Raw genomic sequence first — 18,647 nt, forward strand, 5'->3', positions numbered from 1 at the left:
TCCCCAGAGCAAGTGTTAGACATAGTGTTAGGCATCTAAAAAATAGTCCTTGAGAGCCATTACATTACGCCCATGAAGCCGGAGTTAATCCCAGTTTCTACAGCGTGAAACAGGCAATAGCAGTTGCTTGCTATCCTTTGGATAGGACACTAGTCTATGGCAAATGACTTTCCACCAGGTCTAAGAGAAATAGATCAGACCGATCTTGGTCCGTTTGCATCAATGAGTACTCTACCAACTGAGATATCTGGACCCCTAGTGTTACGCAGTGTCAGTGTCAGTGCATGACGTAATCAGTCAGAAGTTGAAAATTTTGGATTTGCATTAAAAAAATTTTTTTTTGCACTTTCTGAAAGAATATGCGTGCTCTCCCGAACATTTTAATCTTTATTTGAAGTAAATCGGGTGATTTTTCATGAAGTTAAGGTCAGATGTATGGGAAAGGTATCCAGCAACTTTTCTCAAATTTCATCCTTTTTCAACTTGACTAGCTGTAAAAAATATTTAGAAATGAAATTAAGCTTTGGTATTTCCAGAAGATGTACATAAAGGGTTGATTTAATCATTTATGACAAGAACTCAGTTTTGATAAAAATTGACCTTTTAACTTGGCAACATCTCAATTCAAACCTTTTTCACCATCCGACTGATTATGTCATTCACTGTAACAAATAGTAATTATCATTTTTTTTCTTTTTTTCTAGTAATTATAAATCTGTTTGTTTACCATTGTTTGATTTGTATATATATATTTTGGTTTTTTGTTGTTTTTGTGTTACAGGAAATGGATAAAAACTTAAAAGTCACAGAGGATCTCCGGTCCACGTGCCAGGGCATTAGTCATAAAGTGCAAGGTTTGTGCATTTTCTCATATTCATCTCCATTTGCAATGTGAGTCTGTCAATGGCTGAATTTTTTTTTTTTTTTGCATGATATATGAACCAGGCCTGTAAATCGTCAGGCAATAGCCTGAAATCAGACACTCCATTATTCTCTCAGGCAATAGCCTGAAATCAGACAATCCATTATTCTCTCAGGCAATAGCCTGAAATCTGACAATCCATTATTCTGTCAGGCAATAGCCTGAAATCAGACAATCCATTATTCTCTCAGGCAATAGCCTGAATTCAGACAATCCATTATTCTGTCAGGCAATAGCCTGAAATCAGACAATCCATTATTCTGTCGGGCAATAGCCTGAAATCAGACAATCCATTATTCTCTACTTCAGAGGACATAATATAAGACAAAAATAAATTTAAAGAAATTATTTGCTCCTGTATGAAAAATGAAAATAAAAAGTCTAAATTAAAATTTAAAGTTATGGGAAATGTAAAACTGTGGATAACAATTCTGAAGCAAGCAAAATATAATATAGCCAGTAGTATAGTTTTGCCGTGTACCGAAGCCATCTCTTTCTCTCTTTTTTGGCCTTGGGAGCCCTTCCATATGTTCCTCAAGGTAGATTCACTTTATATTGTAATTTTAATCATGGATCTTTTGTCCGATTCATATGTCGTTTATTAAATTTATTTATTAAATTTGTCAATTTTTAGTAGCGTTTGTAGAACAAACCTTTATTGATTGGTAAAAGTAAAAATTTTTCTTATATGACCATTGTTTTGGTTCTCCATTGCCATTGGCGTTGAAGTACATTGAAAAGTGGTGCAGGTTTTTTGTTTTTTTTTCTAGACGTTTATCAATATCGTTTCTTTTCTACTAGGGTTCTAGTTAGGTCGTAATAAAGATTCTAGAGTTTTTGTTTTCCTTTTAGTATTAGGCTTAGTTAAAGGTACTTACTAGTAGTTTTAGATAGCTAATTTCATAGTCTACGTTCCTGAATATTTTGACATGGGATATCCACCCTCTCCCCACCCACCCCCACCAAGAGTAAAGACTAGTGATTTGATTTTATTCTTTTCGTGCTTTTTATGACCAACTGGCGGATATATATATATATATATATATATATATATATATATAATGAGAAAAAAACTGGATAAGTTTACAAGTTTGTAATTGCAAGATTATTAGGTTTGGTTTCGTGGAAAGCGCTCAACAAGTGTCTTTTACTATTATTATTATTATTATTATTATTATTATTATTATTATTATTATTATTATTATTGTTATTATTATTTATTAAAGTTACAAGACTGAAATTTCATAAAAATCAAAACCAGTTATTTAAATTTATGCAAACAATTTTTCAAAATGATCCTCACTATCATCCTCTTCGTGACATTCACAGGGAACCAGGCAGGTCAGTCTTACTCGTCAGCTCAGGCAACGTCAGATATGCTCTCTCTGATTCATACAACTCAACACGTTCAACAACGTTTGAAGCAACCATCTCATGTAAAATAGAATGTCACAATGTTGTTGTTCTTGTGTTGTCGGTGATGTTGTTTTGTCTGCATTGTCTTCCTCCCTCTTCCCCTCATCTTTCTCTTCCCTCTCATCCTCATCATCTTCTTCTTCTTCTTCTTCTTCTTCTTCTTCTTCTTCTTCTTCTTCTTCTTCTTCTTCTTCTTCTTCTTCTTCTTCTTCTTCTTCTTCTTCTTTTCTTCTTCTTCTTTTTCCTCTTTTCTTCTTCTCTTCTTCTTCTTCTTCTTCTTCTTCTTCTTCTTCTTCTTCTTCTTCTTCTTCTTCTTCTTCTTCTTCTTCTTCTTCTTCTTCTTCTTCTTTTACAGCCTTGAATTCTCCTATTTCAACGTTTCATTATTTATAAAATTGAAAAATAATATTTAACAATTTATTTGTTCAGTTCTTGTAGCTTTATCGTCACTGATAGCTTTATTCTTTTAAATAGCGGCCTTCCATCCATTTGTGATTTTTAATATTTAGTAACATATGCGTATAAATACTATGTGATTTTTATGCTCACAGGCTTTTGAGGAGAGTAAGCACAAGGTGATTTTTAATATTTAGTAACATAGGCGTATAAAAACGATGTGATTTTTATGCTCACAGGCTTTTGAGGAGAGTAAGCACAAGGTGATTTTTGATATTTGGTAACATACGTGTATTAAAACTATGTGATTTTTATGCTCACAGGCTTTTGAGGAGAGTAAACACAAGTTGCTAAATATGCTTGAGGCATCTCTGGAGTGTTTGAAAGATATCAAAAACCAGTATCTTTGCTATCAGGCACAGATGGAGGTTGGATTATTGCAGAAGGCTGAGATCACGCCTCAAATTTGGTAAGTAAGGTGTCTTTGGCTTTATTTTAATATCATAATACAGAGCTGCCAACCTGAAATTTCAAAAAGTTAGTTGTTTCTAAGGAAAAACCATGAAAAGGTGACAATAAATGGCATTTCTAATCAATTATTTTCCCCCCAGAATGATCACAAATGCTTCAAAAGTCCTAAATACAGTTTCTAAGCAACCTAACTTTCTTTTTCAACAAGATTTATTGAATGAAAATCGTCTATGCAGTTCGTAGATGGGGCCAAAAATTCGTAATTCTACGATTTTTTTTAGCATTAGACTGGTCTGCATAGTATAGTCTATGGCATCTGATCAGCATGTTGCTGTGTTGGCATCCTCTTGCTAAATTTATTGCAAAAATGATTGTTTCCCTTGATTGCGCAAAATAGCAAAATTTACACAATCAGGGCTCAATTGCTCTTCTGCTGTGTTTCTCAAGAGCTCTAAAAAAATCAGACCAATAGAATGGGGAGTAGGCGTTCTTAAAGGTGATCCCTTCAGTTCTTAGATGTTTACTTTTCTTACTGTGACATATCAAAAATAACATATTTTCCATTGCGCAAGAGTGTACTTTATTTCGCGATTTCAAAAATCCCTTCGTAACTTTTTTAATTTTTTAACATATTAAAATAATTTTTTTTTCTGTTCTGTGCATCTATCAACTCAAAGTTTGAGATAAACATTCTTGGATGACTGCATAAAGCAATTTGAATTTTGGTCTTGAATATTGACCCTATATTGACGTGAATCATTGTTGTTAATAAAATTGAAAAAAAAAGAATTAATTACACAATTTCTGTCCATGGGTGCCATTTTTCCGGTTCATGCTGGAATTCCGGTTTTGCGATATCTCGAAGTCAAATACCTCTGGTTTCAGTGTTTTGAGTAAAATAACCTAATAGCATCGGTAAAAATTCGAAAAAGTGATTCAGCCACCTTTTCAGTGTATGGAGGTAGATTCGTGAAACCGGAACTCTCTTTGGTCAAGGCCTCGGCCTGTCCAACCCAGCCTTGACCTTTCTAATGGTATAAAAACAGTGATGAAATAAGAGTAAAGTTTAGGCCGCATTTTCAGTAGGAACATTTTCAGGTTTGGCAAAGTGTCGAGATTTTAGTTTCAGGTTTCATCACTTCTTCCTGCTGACACCCATGTTTCTGTCTTGTAAAGACATATCACCAGCTGAAGTCAGCAGTTCTCATCTTTTCTTTGTTGCATTTTCATTTCAGAAAATTCTAGTTTTCTTTTTTTTTTTCTTTTGTTTTTTCTAGTTTGGGATTTGACAGATTTGTCTATGTGTTAAAAAAACTGTACACAAGGCTTGAGAGCCCCCCTAGTAAACTGGAGCACATCATTGAGGAATACATGAAGATGTAAGTGTTTTATTTATATTCTAATTGTTTAGTTATCGGGAATATCCCGTTGTACAAAATAGTTTTAGTTATAAACCGATGGGGAATCCCCATATTTCCTTGTAGTAAAAACCAGGCATTGAAGTGTGGCTATGCGGTCTAATGGTATGACACTTACCGTCGGATTGGAAAGTCCTGGGTTCGAGTCCTGAGCAGTGCATTGAAGTGTGGCTATGTGGTCTAATGGTATGACACTTACCTTCGGGTTGGAAAGTCCTGGGTTCGAGTCCTGAGCAGTGCATTGAAGTGTGGCTATGTGGTCTAGCGGTATGACAATTACCGTCGGATGGGAAAGTCCTGGGTTCGAGTCCTGAGCAGCGCATTGTTGAGTCTTTGGGAAAAAAGGCTCTTTACTCACATTCTCTCACTGTTCTCATGTATAAAAAGAATACCTGGTCATTAACAGCGTTGTGTCTGTCCGGAAAAAAAAATTGTTTTATCGCCTAGCACCTAGCAGGCAGGATGTCTCGTCCTAAATGTTAAGTGTTGCTGTTGGCTATGGACTCCTTTTAGAACGCTTTGAGCACATTTTGTGGATATTGCGCTAGATGAGTGACAAGTTTGGTAAACATTGGAAAATATTGACGGATAGTTAGGACAAGATAATAGTTGCTTTAATCAGAGATAACGATTTCAATATTCATAATGACAAGTGTGGTAAACATTGGAAAATACTTAATACACATATTGCTGAATGTATTTGTAAAAACACAGGAAGAAGAAAATTCGGATCAGGTCCTTTTGTTCCCTTTTAGTTCTTTTTCCCTTTTAGTTCTCTGTTTTCCCTTTTAGTTCTCTTTTTTCCCTTTTAGTTCTCTTTTTTCCCTTTTAGTTCTTTTTTTCCCTTTTAGTTCTCTTTTTTCCCTTTTAGTTCTCTTTTTTCCCTTTTAGTTCTCTTTTTTCCCTTTTAGTTCTCTTTTTTTCCATTTTGGTTCTCTTTTTTCCCTTTTAGTTCTCTTTTTCCTTTTTTTTTTTTTTTGTTTTTTTTTCCCTTTTAGTTCTCTTTTTTCCCTTTTAGTTTCTCTTTTTTTTTTCCCTTTTAGTTCTCTTTTTTCCCTTTTAGTTCTTTCTTTTTTTTCCCTTTTAGTTCTCTTTTTTCCTTTTGTTCTTTTTCCCTTTTAGTTCTCTTTTTCCCTTTTAGTTCTTTTTCCTTTTTTTTTTCCCTTTTAGTTCTCTTTTTTCCCTTTTAGTTCTCTTTTTTCCCTTTTAGTTCTCTTTTTTCCCTTTTAGTTCTCTTTTTTCCCTTTTAGTTCTCTTTTTTCCCTTTTAGTTCTTTTTTTCCTTTTAGTCTTTTTTCCTTTTTCCTTTAGTTCTTTTCGTTTTTTCCTTTTAGTTCTCTTTTCTTATCCTTAGTTCTTTTTTCCTTTAGTTCTTTCCTTAGTGCTTTTCGTTCTCTTTTGCATTATCACTAATTTTTTTTCTTTTTCTTCCAAGAGCTTTAATTGTGCAGGAGCATCCAGACGGATTCACATACATAGAAAGTGAAGGAGGCAAGAAGGATGGAAATGAAGACAATGAGTCAGCTGAACCAAAAAAGACAAAAGGAAAAGGTGCCAAGAGCAAAGAGCCAAAGATTTTTAGCACTAAAAAACAGTCTGGAATGAAGGCTCGCATCGAGTAAGGAACTCATTAAGCTTAGTAATATTTTGATTGTTGTTATCATCATCTTCATCATCAAAACCTCCAATATTCCCCCCCCCCCCCCCCCCCCCGTTTTTTTTCTCTCTCTTGTCTCTCTCTCTCTCTCTCACTCTCTTTCTCTCTCTCTCTCTCTCTTTCTCTCTCTCTCTCCCTCCCTCTCTCTCTCTCTCCCTCTCTTTCTCTCCCTCTCTCTCTTCTCTCTCTCTCTCTCTCTCTCTCTCTCTCTCTCTCTCTCCCTCTCTCTCTTTCTCTCTCTCTTTCTCTCTCTCTCTCTCTCTATATATATATATATAGAAAGAGAGAGAGAGAGAGAGATAGAGAGAGAGAGAGATTATTTTAATATTTACCACAATGTTGGAGTCAGTCTACATCGATGTTTCAGGCCTTTTCAGCAATCGTCAGGACTGTGTGTTACATGAGTTTGGTTTGTTGTGTGTTGTTGCCTGTTGAAGTGGTTCTGTAGGTTTGTAGTTGATTAGTAAGTACTTCCGGCGATGTGACAAGTATTGTACATATCATTTTTCGTGTTGAGTGTGGCTTTATGAGGGTGTTTGATTATAGTATATTTCTCTTCCAGGCATAAGCTACATTGTTTTGATGTTGGTGTGTATCCTGTTGCTTTAAATATAATTTTCCATGAAATGTTGTGGTCTAGTTTGTTGTCTTTTAATTTCCAAATATGTTCGCTGAGTTTTGTGGATGTTTTTTTGTTAGTGTTTCTAAATGTTGAGGTGTGGAGGTTGTATCTTGTTTTGAAATTATTTTCCATTAGTCCTACATATTTTTCTTGCTTGTTTGTTTTAGTTTCGGTGACTGTGGCTTGGTAAATTAAACTTGATTCTAAACATCGTTTATTTACAAGGTAATGTTCCTTATTTCTGCAGTTGCATTTTCTGGTGGGTGGGTTTTGCTCTTGTCAGCGGTTTATTAATATTTTATTGTTGTGGCTTGAAATTATTTGTTCTATGTTGAGCATACACGAGTAGCTTTTTTATGGTATTCCTGTTAATAATTTTATGTAGCTTGTGGTTTTTTGGAAAGTGTATATCAATTAACTTTAGGAACTGCTGTCCAATGTTTGTGCTGACGTTTAGTTGAAAGGTGGGTTGAACCAAGTAATATGTCGTTTTCTTATTTTGCGTTCTTCACTTGTGTGTTGAGGTTTACATGAGAGGGAGGCGTCTGTGTATTCAAATGGTGTGTTGTATCCGCTTTTTGTGAGTGCTTCTTTGTAGGGGTGGCTGCGACGTTTTTGCACCGAATTCGAATGTCGCTTTGTCTTAGCTTGTCATTCTTATGCTGCCTCAATCAGGTGTCAGCCATTTTGTGACAGAAATGCGAATATTATAGTCTCCGCGCTGAAAGAGTTAAGATATCTTGGGCTCTGTCTAACTTGTAAAACATAATTAATAATACAATAATAAGAAAGGAAGTGAATAGAAAAGTGCCAGAAGGCAATAGTGAATAAAAATTTTGCGGTTACGAGGGTTTGAACTCACAACCCTACTGTTACAACTCAGCCTTATCAATATAAGTCACTTTTCTGAGCATTTTTAGTTAAAAGTATCATTCGAAAAATATGATATTTAATGTACAACATAAAAAAAAAAGAATGAGTGTCAATGGAATTTAAATAGAGGAATGACAATATATTTACAGTGAATGACATAATCAGTTGGGTGGTGAAAAGGTTTGAACTGAGATTTTGCCAAGTTTAGGTAGGAGGTCAATTTTTTAAATCAAAAATTACTTCTCTGATTAAATCAACTCTTTTTTTTTACATTTTCGGGAAATATCAAAGCTTAATTTCACTTCTAAATATTTTTTTTACAGCTAGTGAAGTTGAAAAAGTATGAAATTTGAGAAAAGTTACTGGATACCTTTCCCATACATCTGACTATAACTTCATGAAAAAATCACCCGATTTACTTCAAATAAAGATTAAAATGCTCTGGGGAGCATATTCTTTCAGAAAATGCAATAAAATGCAAATCGAAAATTTTCACCTTCCGACTGGTTATGTCATGCACACACATTTTTCATCTCTTCAGGATTTTAGTAATGTATTAATGTTTTTAATGTTTTTTTTTTTGTTGGCTGAAGAAGCCTTTTGAGCCTGAAACATTCTGTGTTTGGTATTTTGTTCTTTCTTTTTTTGAAGCTGTTTATATTCATTTTTGTTTATTAATACTTTTTACAGGGTTTTAGGTGGACAACATTTTTATGATTTTAAGGTGAAGTACCCCTCTGTTGTTCTCATAACTGAGGATGGTCATGAAACGGGAGAGCTTGCTATCGCTGACGACTGCATATCAGTAGACTTTCCAAGTATTTCCTTTAAAGACATCAAAATACAGAAACACACACGGGAGAATGGGAGCAACACTCGTTTCCAATATGTCCGATTGCGCTTTAAAATAACAGTCTCTTGTTTTGAAAGGGAGTTCACTCTAGAGGTATGTATGTCATAAATTTGCCATTACAAAACAAAAAACATAAAAAACAAAAACCAAACACATAAGTGATAAATATACACATTTTTTATACATCATAAATTCCAGGTTTTTGTCTTTCTTAATGTTCTGCTTCATTTCTTTCCTCCATTTGGAACTGAATTTCCTTTATATTCTGTAGAAGTTGCCTGTTGGGCACTTTTTTTTGGTTTAAAACATTGACAATATGATATTATAACTAGTCAAAGTGATACAAAGCTGATAGAAGCTGTGGACTATAAAAAGTAGTGAGCCATAAAATGGATATTTGCACCTCTCTCTCTCTCATTCTCTCTCTCACTCTCATTCTCTCTCTCTCTCTCTCTCTCTCTTTCTCTCTCTCTCTCTCTCTCATTCTCTCTCTCTCTCTCATTATCTCTCTTTCTCTCTCTCTCTCTCTCTCTTTTTTTTTTTCTTTCTCTCTGTCTCTCTCTCTCTTTTCTCGTTCTCTCTCTTCTCCCTCTCTTCTAGATCTCTCTTTCTCTTATTCTCTCTCTTTTTCTCTCTCTCTCCCTGTCTTTCTCTCTCTCTCTCTCTCTCTCTCTCTCTCTCTCTCTCTCGCTCTTCTCGTTCTCTCTCCCTCTCTTCTAGATCTCTTCTCTTCTCTCTTTTTTTTCTTTCTCTGTCTCTCTCTCTCTTTTCTCGTTCTCTCTCTTCTCCCTCTCTTCTAGATCTCGTCTCTCTCTCTCTCTTACTCTCTCTCTGTCTCTCTCATTCTCTCTCTCTCTCTCTCTCTCTCTCTCTCTCTCTCATAATTCGTCTTTTTATCTGCAGACCAAGACACTCCCATTTAACCTAGTTACTGGCTCAGTGCAAGCATTGGAATTTATGGGTGCCCGGATGTGGTATGTGTTCTGTAACAAGAACGACATGGTAAGGATTTTTTAAAAATCTTTTCTTTCTTTATTTTTCTCTCTTTTTTTTCTTTTTTTTTTCTTTTCTTTCTTCTTTTTTTTTTCTTTTTCTCTTTTTTCTTTCTTTTTCTCTTTTTTTTCTTTCTTTTCTTCTTTCTTTTTTCTTTCTTTTTTTCTTTTTTTTTTTTGTTCTTTTTTTTTTGTTTCTTCTTTTTTTCTTTCTTTTTTTTTTTTTTTTTTTTTTACTAGATTTGGATTAAAGCTCTTATTTTTATTTCATTAAAATGTTTTTTTTTTCAAAACAGAATAGCATGGTCATACCACTATTATTGTATTTTATTTTTTTCTTTTAGTAAAAAAAAATATTTGTGTATTTTAATTTTTTCTTTTAGTAAAAAAACTTATTTTTGTTTTTTCTTTTTTTCTTTTAGTCTTCAATCTGCCTTGTCTGACACTGACCTGTGTCATTCACACTTCGTCAGATTCTTATCTTGTGCTTGTGCCTGTTCCCTAATTTGTTACTTTCATAATTTCAAACAAAAGTGCGCCTATGTGGCCTTGTGGTATGACATTTGCTTTTGGATAAGAAGAAGTTTCTGAGTTCGAGGCCCCGCTCTATGCATGAGTCCTTGGTAAATACTCTTAACTCACATTCTCTAACCTCCTCAGGTGTAAAATGAGTACCTGGCTGTTAACAGCATTGTCTCTGTCACAAAAATTGTAATATTAATATCGCTTAACAGGCGTCATGTCTTGTTCTATATGTTATGTGTTACTGTTGGTCAGGGACCCTTTGTAAAGCGCTTTGGGCACATTTAGTTGATATTTTACTATATAAAAGCTCAATTTATTTATTTTATTTTTCAAAATAGAAGAGAAAAATGCAGTTGTTGGAATGGCTTGATGAATAATTTGTGCATTCTCTTGTACCTCATCATAACCAATTTCATTCTCAGTATTCAAAATGCGAGGTCAAAGATGAGCTGGACAGGGATCAAGTTTTGGCTATGCTTGACCAGAGGGTTCAAAGCGTCTCACCTGGAAGGACGCGATCCCTTTCATGCAACGCCAAGGAATTCCTCCTGGGTTTAATCCCTGCAAGTAGAAGTAAGATATTGTGATTGTATTGTTTTTATATGTGCTAAAGTTGTAAGTATTGGTGGTGCGGCTTTGTGGTATGACACTCACTTTCGGATCGGAAGGTCCTGAGTTCGAGCCTCGCTCGGCGCATAGTTGAGTCTTGGAGAAGGCTCTTTACTCACATTCTCTCACCGTACTCAGGTGTAAAAGATGTACCTGGCCGTTAACCGCGTTGTCTCTGCCCCAAAAATTTGTAATATTGCCTGACAGGCGTCATGTCTCGTCCTACATGTTATGTGTTGCTGTTGGCCAGGGACCCCTTGTAAAGCGCTTTGAGCACGCTTAGTGGATATTGCGCTATATAAAAGTTTGTTTTTTAAATTTTAAAAATTATATTGTTGTATTGTTGTGTGGTTATTAATGGTATCATTTTTTTTTTTGGTTCCATTTACCATTCTTTTCATTTTTTAATATTTTTTTTTCTCTCTTTCACGCGTATGTTGTCATCAATTTGTATGAATTATTGGTGAAAGCCTAAGATTGAATAAACTTTGGTGACATTAGTAATCAACTCTCGACTATGAGCGGGAGCCAGTGAAGGTATCTCATCACATCAACATAAACTCAGTTTTACTGAGATTTCAAATTGTTCAATTGTCGCAGCATAACTAACTATTTGAAATAAAATGTGTAAAAAATAGTTATGTAATATCTACCGCCGAAGAATGAAGAAGTATGGAAAAGAACGCAGCAGAAACCAGTGGGAAAGGAAATAGGAAGAGGGCGATGGATGTGGATTGGACACACCCTTAGAAAGAATGACTCCGCTATAACAAAGAAAGTATTGGACTGGAACCCTCAGGGCAGAAGATCAAGGGGAAGGCCTCGAGGAACATGGAGAAGAATTAAAGAAGCTGATATTATACAGACAAATGATAAGACATGGAATGAGATAATAAAAAAGTTAGCTCAAGATAGAGAAGGATGGAGGCTGTTTGACTGGCCTATACCCTGACCCAGGCTGAAAAAGGCAATGATGATGATGTTGATGATATACCAAAACGAAACGAGGATGTTATGCTGTCATAAAATTATTTATTGTAGTACACTGCAGTCCTCATAAGATAAATGATTGGAAGGAGTGAAATTTTTTTTTACATTTTGAAAAATTCAGCTATCCCTTCAGTAGCGATTGGGTAACTGGGTCTGTTAGATCTGGCAGAAAGTAATTTGCCATAGACCAGCATTCTATCCAAAGGGTAGCAAGCTATTGCTATTGTCCGTTTCATGCTATAGAAACTGGGATAAACGTAGGCTCCATGAGCCTAATGGCTACTACTACTACTACTACTACTACTACTACTACTACTACTACTACTACTACTACTACTACTACTACTACTACTACTACTACTACTACTACTACGACTACGACTACTGCTACTACTACTACTGCTGCTGCTGCTGCTGCTACTGCTACTACTACTACTACTACTACTACTACTACTACTACTACTACTACTACTACTACTACTACTACTACTACTACTACTATCCCTTCAGGTGGTAATGAGAAAATTAACTTTATGTCATCAATAGATACAGGACAAGTTCATCCATTTAATTTTACTTACTTTTTAATGTCCAAAACAATTATCTAAAGCTACAATAATTCGTTCTTCAATTTACCAGTTCCTACCCCTATATCAAATATTTTTTTTTTAAGTTAAAAATTCACTCATCCATTCACCTCAATCTTCCATTTTTTTTTTTTCAGGAAGTACCTCTGGAAACAATACGAAAATTACAGAACATGGATTTGTGAAGGTATATTATAATGATCGTATAGTTGTTGAAGTTAGTAAATTATGATTGTACTTAAACGATAACAATGCATATTACCTCTAATGATAATAATGACAATGATAATTATTAACTCTCTCCTTACCAGCTATTTTCAGTAATTTAACCGAAACTTCATACTCACACAAAACAAAAATAGATTTTCCAAACAGTATAAGTAATGAATATATTCTATATTTTGTTCACAAAATGAGCTCTGCAACACAGTTTTTTATAGCTATAACTATAACAAAGTGAAATCAGAATAAGAAAATTGTTGGCTGCATGGTAACAAATTAAATGTGACGATTTTCCTATGGGTGGTAAGGGGAGGATAAAGCAAGTTATTTATAGGGAATGAGATTAGCGGAAGAGTAGCGTCCCTTGATTGGACGTCACCGGCGGAGAAGTTATTTGCAAACAAACCAACTACAAGCCAAGGGTTCCAAATACAAAATTTATTATTCATATTTCTGTACAAAAATGCATATCATAATTAACGTAGATCTTTTCTTTAGTTTTCTCCATTATGAAATGTTAACAAAATATGCTGTAGACTACAAATTAAAAATAAAAGATGTTGATAAATAATACAATACGATGAGACAACCCTTCCTAAACTTACTGAACTTCCCGCTAAAGATTGGTACTAATAATGGCGATAGCGTCTGTCAGTTGTCAAGACACATTTAAGATTGGTATTAGGAAGCTGTAAAAGATGGTCGTTTTAATATCTAAGATGCCAAAACAGGGTGTTTGGGGCAATTAGTTCATGATTGTAAAAGAATGTTTGGCCATATAGAGCATTGAATTCAACATAGCAGGGCAATTTGTGGTGCTCATTTACAAGAACAATACTCGATATTTCTACATTATTGTTATTATTATTATTATTATTATTATTATTATTATTATTATTATTATTATCATTATCATTATCATTATCATTATATTATTATTATTATTATTATTATTATTATTATTATTATTATTATTATTATTATTATTATTACTATTACCATTACTATTACAACTACTACTACTACTATTACTACTACTACTACTACTAACTACTACTACTATTACTACTATTACTATTACTACTACTATGACTACTACTACTACTGCTACTACTACTTCTACTACTACTACTACTACTACTAACTACTACTACTACTTACTACTACTACTACTACTACTACTACTATACTGACTACTACTACTAATACTACTACTATACTATATACTATTACTACTACTACTACTACTACTACTACTACTACTACTACTAACTACTAACTACTACTACTAACTACTATACTACTTACTACTACTACTACTACTATACTACTACTACTACTACTATACTACTACTACTACTACTACTACTACTACTACTATACTACTACTACTATACTACTACTACTACTACTACTACTATACTACTACTACTACTACTACTACTATACTACTACTACTACTACTACTACTACTATCTACTACTACTACTATACTACTACTACTACTACTACTACTACTACTACTACTACTACTACTACTACTACTACTACTACTACTACTACTCTACTACTACTACTACTACTACTACTACTACTACTACTACTACATACTACTACTACTACTACTACTACTACTATACTACTACTACTACTACTACTACTACTACTACTACTACTACTACTACTACTACTACTTTACTAAATTACCATATTACATTCTTACTTTACTCTTATTAATGTATACTACTAATTATACTTTGTTGTTGTAAGTATTGGTGGAATTTACATTGTCGTATTGTTGTCTGGTTATTAATGGTATCGTTTTATTTTTTGGTTCCATTTACCATTCTTTTCTTCATTCTTTTTTTTTCTCTCACTTTCACGTATGTTGTCATCAATTTTTTTAAATTATCGGTGAAAGCCCAAGATTGAATAAACTTTGGTAACTTTAGTAATCAACTCCTCACTTTGAGCGGGAGCCAGTGAAGGTATCTCATCACATCAACGAATAGAATTCAGGTACCGAGTTCGATTACCTTGCCCTAGCTCAGTGCGGCGCTGCACTGCGGCTGATGCTGGGTTATTCCAGTCTTCCCTTGGAATAGACCCTAAAGACAAATTTCCCCTTGGGGGATGAATAAAGGGAATTTAAAAAAAAAAAAAAAATTTTAAGGCTCTTATATTTTTTCTTTTTTTAAAAACAATTAATTTATCATACACATTTTTTTTCTTTTTTTTTTTTAAAGGCTCTTTATATTTTTTCTTTTTTTTTAAAACAATTAATTTATCATACACATTTTTTTCTTTTCTTTTTTTTTCCTTTTGAAAGGAGCGTATTTGCAAGACCGCAGACAAGAAAGACATGAACAAGAATTTTAGTTTCTTCACCTGGTTTTATGCCTTTGTCAACAGCATTGAGTCGTATCTCCTGGAGCCATGGTTGGACAAGTATGGCATCATTCTCAGATTATTTCATCATCATCATCATCATTGTCGTCATCGTCGTCGTCATCATCGTGTCATCGTCCTCATCATAATCATCATCTCTGTCATCGTCATCATCATCATCGTGTCATCATTATCGCTGTCATTGTCATCATCATCAAAAAAAAAATCCTGATTTTTGATTTGAAATTCTGATTCGTGCTCAAAGCATCCCTGGTCAACAGCAACACGTAACATGTAGGTACCGAGTTCGATCACTCGCCGCTGCTCTGTGTGGCCTTGAGCGAGTCACCTCGCCTTAGTTCAATTTGTGGCGCTCCACTGTGGCTGATGCCTGGGTTATTCCAGTCTTTCCTTGGAATAGGCCCTAGAGACAAATTTCCCCTATGGGATGAATAAAGGGAATTAAAAGACTTTAGAACGACTCATGACGCCTGTTAGGCGACATTACCATTTTGTTTCCAACAGAGACGACGCTGTTAACGATCAGGTACACATTTTACACCTGAGTATTTTGAGAGAATGTGAGTAAAGAGCCTTTTCCAAGGACTCAACGATGCGCTGAGTGAGGTTCGAACCCAGGCTTTCCGATCCGAAAGCGAGTGTCACAAGACCACAAGACCACACATAGGCGCACAATGCAATTCGGTAATTGTAGTGGTTTATTGAAATCATGCGTGACACATCCATTCAATGTACATTTTTATATTATGTACTTCATACAAACATCTCGTGTGGATAATTCTACTGGTCCATAAGCCCCATGGAGCACGAATTTACACTGCTTCTTGTACTATCAGTAGGATAACAATTGTTTTGTTGCTTTAGAGAATGAGGTTAGTGGGTCACAATGTACTTTTTGCCATACCAAACAAATACAACTTCCCAATCCATGTTCTGTCAATGCATTTTGGTAATTGTATGGAGTTTGTTCCAGTTTCGATAGCATGAATTAGACAATAGCAATTGCATGTTATCCTTTAGATAGCATGCTAGTCTATCACAAAGTACTTTTGGGCAGATCTAAAAGACCCAGCTGCACAATCAATGCTGGGTGGTGGGCAAGGCGGAGGTTTAGAAAAAAAAAATGTCCGACTTCCCCCGGGATCGATGTTGGTCCCTTTTTTTCATGTGAAGCAAATGCTCTACCACGTGATCTATCGGGACCATCATTTTGTAATTGTACCCAATGTATTATATTACTATCTGTTGTTTGCCATTTCCAGCATCATCTCAGACCCTATGACGAAGGAGGAAGCAGAGAGGCTTCTTTACGACAAGCTGGTGCCGCCAAAGACCGCTTTAATTCGGCCAGTACGATCTTTCGTAGCCAGTCCTAATTGCAAGAGTGCCAATATCAAACTTGCCATTGAAATCAAGTTGAGAATTGGGAATGCAGGTATGTGATCATAATATGATGATGTTTTACGATTGTGCGGCTATGTGGTCTTCTAGTATGGCACTCGCTTTCGGATCGGAAGGTCCTGGGTTTGAGCCTCTGCTCGGCTCGGCGCATTGTTAAGTCCTTGGAGAAGGCTCTTTTCTCACATTCTCTCACTGTACTCAGGTGTAAAGGAGTACCTAGCCATTAACAACATTGTCTTTGTCTGAAAATTGTAAATTCACTTAACAGGCATCATGTCCCGTCCTACATGTTAAATGTTGTTGTTGACCAGGGACCCCCTGTAAAGCACTTTGAGCACATTTAGTGGATATTGCGCTATATAAAAGCACAGGAGGAAGCAGAGCGTCTTCTTTACGACAAGCTGGTGCCGCCAAAGACCGCTTTAATTCGGCCAGTACGATCATTCGTAGCCAGTCCAAATTGCAAGAGTGCCAATATCAAACTTGCCATTGAAATCAAGTTGCGAATTGGGAATGCAGGTATGTGATCATAATATGATGATGTTTTACGATTGTGCGGCTATGTGGTCTTGTAGTATGGCACTCGCTTTCGGATCGGAAGGTCCTGGGTTCGAGCCGAGCCTCGGCTCAGGGCATTGTTGAGTCCTTGGAGAAGGCGCTTTACTCACATTCTCTCACCGTACTCAGGTGTAAAATGAGTACCTGGCCGTTAACTGTATTGTTTCTGTCCGAAAAAAGATGTAATATCGCCTAACAGGCGTCATGGCACGTCTTAAATGTTAAATGTTGCTGTTGGCCAGGGACCTCTTGTAAAGCGCTTTGAGCACGATTAGTGAATATTGCACTATATAAAAGCTCAATTATTTATTGGAACATGCATGTTACAGGGTCTGGACCACACCATGGCTTCTTAGGTGCTGTTCTACACATATATATACATATACTTTGATAGTGTGCTCTTGGAATCTACATCTGTTTCCTATTTGAACCAATTCCCCTTCTTTGTCTTACTTTTTCTTGGGTTCTTTAATTGTAATTCTTGGAACTTTTTACTATCCCATTTCTGAATAATAAAGGGAATTTTATTTTTATTTTTTAAATTTTTATTTCAGATGAGATCTTGGTGACTAACACCAGCATGGATGACATCAGAGAGAAGGGGCTGCTCGGTGCCATGAAAACCATCGTCAGCAAGAACACAACTGACCGTCTCATCGATTACATCCTCTCATCAAAGCAAGAAATAGTGCCGCTGGCAAAATTGAAGAAGTACCCTAAAACTAGTGAGTATGTTGAAACATAGGAACTAATAATATCATCAAAGCAAGAAATAGTGCCACTGGCAAAGTTGAAGAAGTACCCTAAAACTAGTGAGTATGGTGAAACATAGGAACTAATAATATCATCAAAGCAAGAAATAGTGCCGCTGGCAAAGTTGAAGAAGTACCCTAAAAGTAGTGAGTATGTTGAAACATAGGAACTAATAGTATCATCAAAGCAAGAATTACTGCCACTGGCAAAGTTGAAGAAGTACCCTAAAACTAGTGAGTATGTTGAAACATAGGAACTAATAGTATCATCAAAGCAAGAAATAGTGCCGCTGGCAAAGTTGAAGAAGTACCCTAAAACTAGTGAGTATGTTGAAACATAGGAACTAATAGTATCATCAAAGCAAGAATTACTGCCACTGGCAAAGTTGAAGAAGTACCCTAAAACTAGTGAGTATGTTGAAACATAGGAACTAATAATATCATCAAAGCAAGAAATAGTGCCACTGGCAAAGTTGAAGAAGTACCCTAAAACTAGTGAGTATGTTGAAACATAGGAACTAATAATATCATCAAAGCAAGAAATAGTGCCGCTGGCAAAGTTGAAGAAGTACCCTAAAACTAGTGAGTATGTTGAAACATAGGAACTAATAATATCATCAAAGCAAGAAATAGTGCCGCTGGCAAAGTTGAAGAAGTACCCTAAAACTAGTGAGTATGTTGAAACATAGGAACTAATAGTATCATCAAAGCAAGAAATAGTGCCACTGGCAAAGTTGAAGAAGTACCCTAAAACTAGTATGTTGAAACATAGGAAGTAATAATATCATCAAAGCAAGAAATAGTGCCACTGGCAAAGTTGAAGAAGTACCCTAAAACTAGTGAGTATGTTGAAACATAGGAACTAATAATATCATCAAAGCAAGAAATAGTGCCGCTAGCAAAGTTGAAGAAGCACCCTAAAACTAGTATGTTGAAACATAGGAACTAATAATATCATCAAAGCAAGAAATAGTG

General features: G+C 35.3%; 1 protein-coding gene across 6 annotated transcripts in view; it reads left to right on the forward strand.

Annotated features, from left to right (window-relative positions):
• Positions 1 to 18,647, forward strand: part of LOC144978140 (uncharacterized) — a 51,192-nt gene that overhangs the window by 16,499 nt on the left and 16,046 nt on the right. For all 6 annotated transcript variants that reach the window (XM_078923804.1, XM_078923806.1, XM_078923803.1 and 3 more), the window contains 12 exons: positions 782 to 854; positions 2,252 to 2,358; positions 3,058 to 3,203; positions 4,483 to 4,584; positions 6,058 to 6,240; positions 8,465 to 8,720; positions 9,531 to 9,629; positions 10,567 to 10,717; positions 12,468 to 12,517; positions 14,882 to 15,000; positions 16,224 to 16,396; positions 17,475 to 17,645. In XM_078923804.1, the coding sequence (XP_078779930.1) occupies positions 782 to 854; positions 2,252 to 2,358; positions 3,058 to 3,203; positions 4,483 to 4,584; positions 6,058 to 6,240; positions 8,465 to 8,720; positions 9,531 to 9,629; positions 10,567 to 10,717; positions 12,468 to 12,517; positions 14,882 to 15,000; positions 16,224 to 16,396; positions 17,475 to 17,645 (1,630 nt within the window). The remainder of the gene's footprint in view (positions 1 to 781; positions 855 to 2,251; positions 2,359 to 3,057; positions 3,204 to 4,482; positions 4,585 to 6,057; positions 6,241 to 8,464; positions 8,721 to 9,530; positions 9,630 to 10,566; positions 10,718 to 12,467; positions 12,518 to 14,881; positions 15,001 to 16,223; positions 16,397 to 17,474; positions 17,646 to 18,647) is intronic.

Source organism: Berghia stephanieae, chromosome 8, assembly GCF_034508935.2.
Source record: "Berghia stephanieae isolate SIO BIC M18660-M18661 chromosome 8, UCSD_Bste_1.3, whole genome shotgun sequence".
NCBI classification, from domain to species: Eukaryota; Metazoa; Mollusca; class Gastropoda; order Nudibranchia; family Aeolidiidae; genus Berghia; species Berghia stephanieae.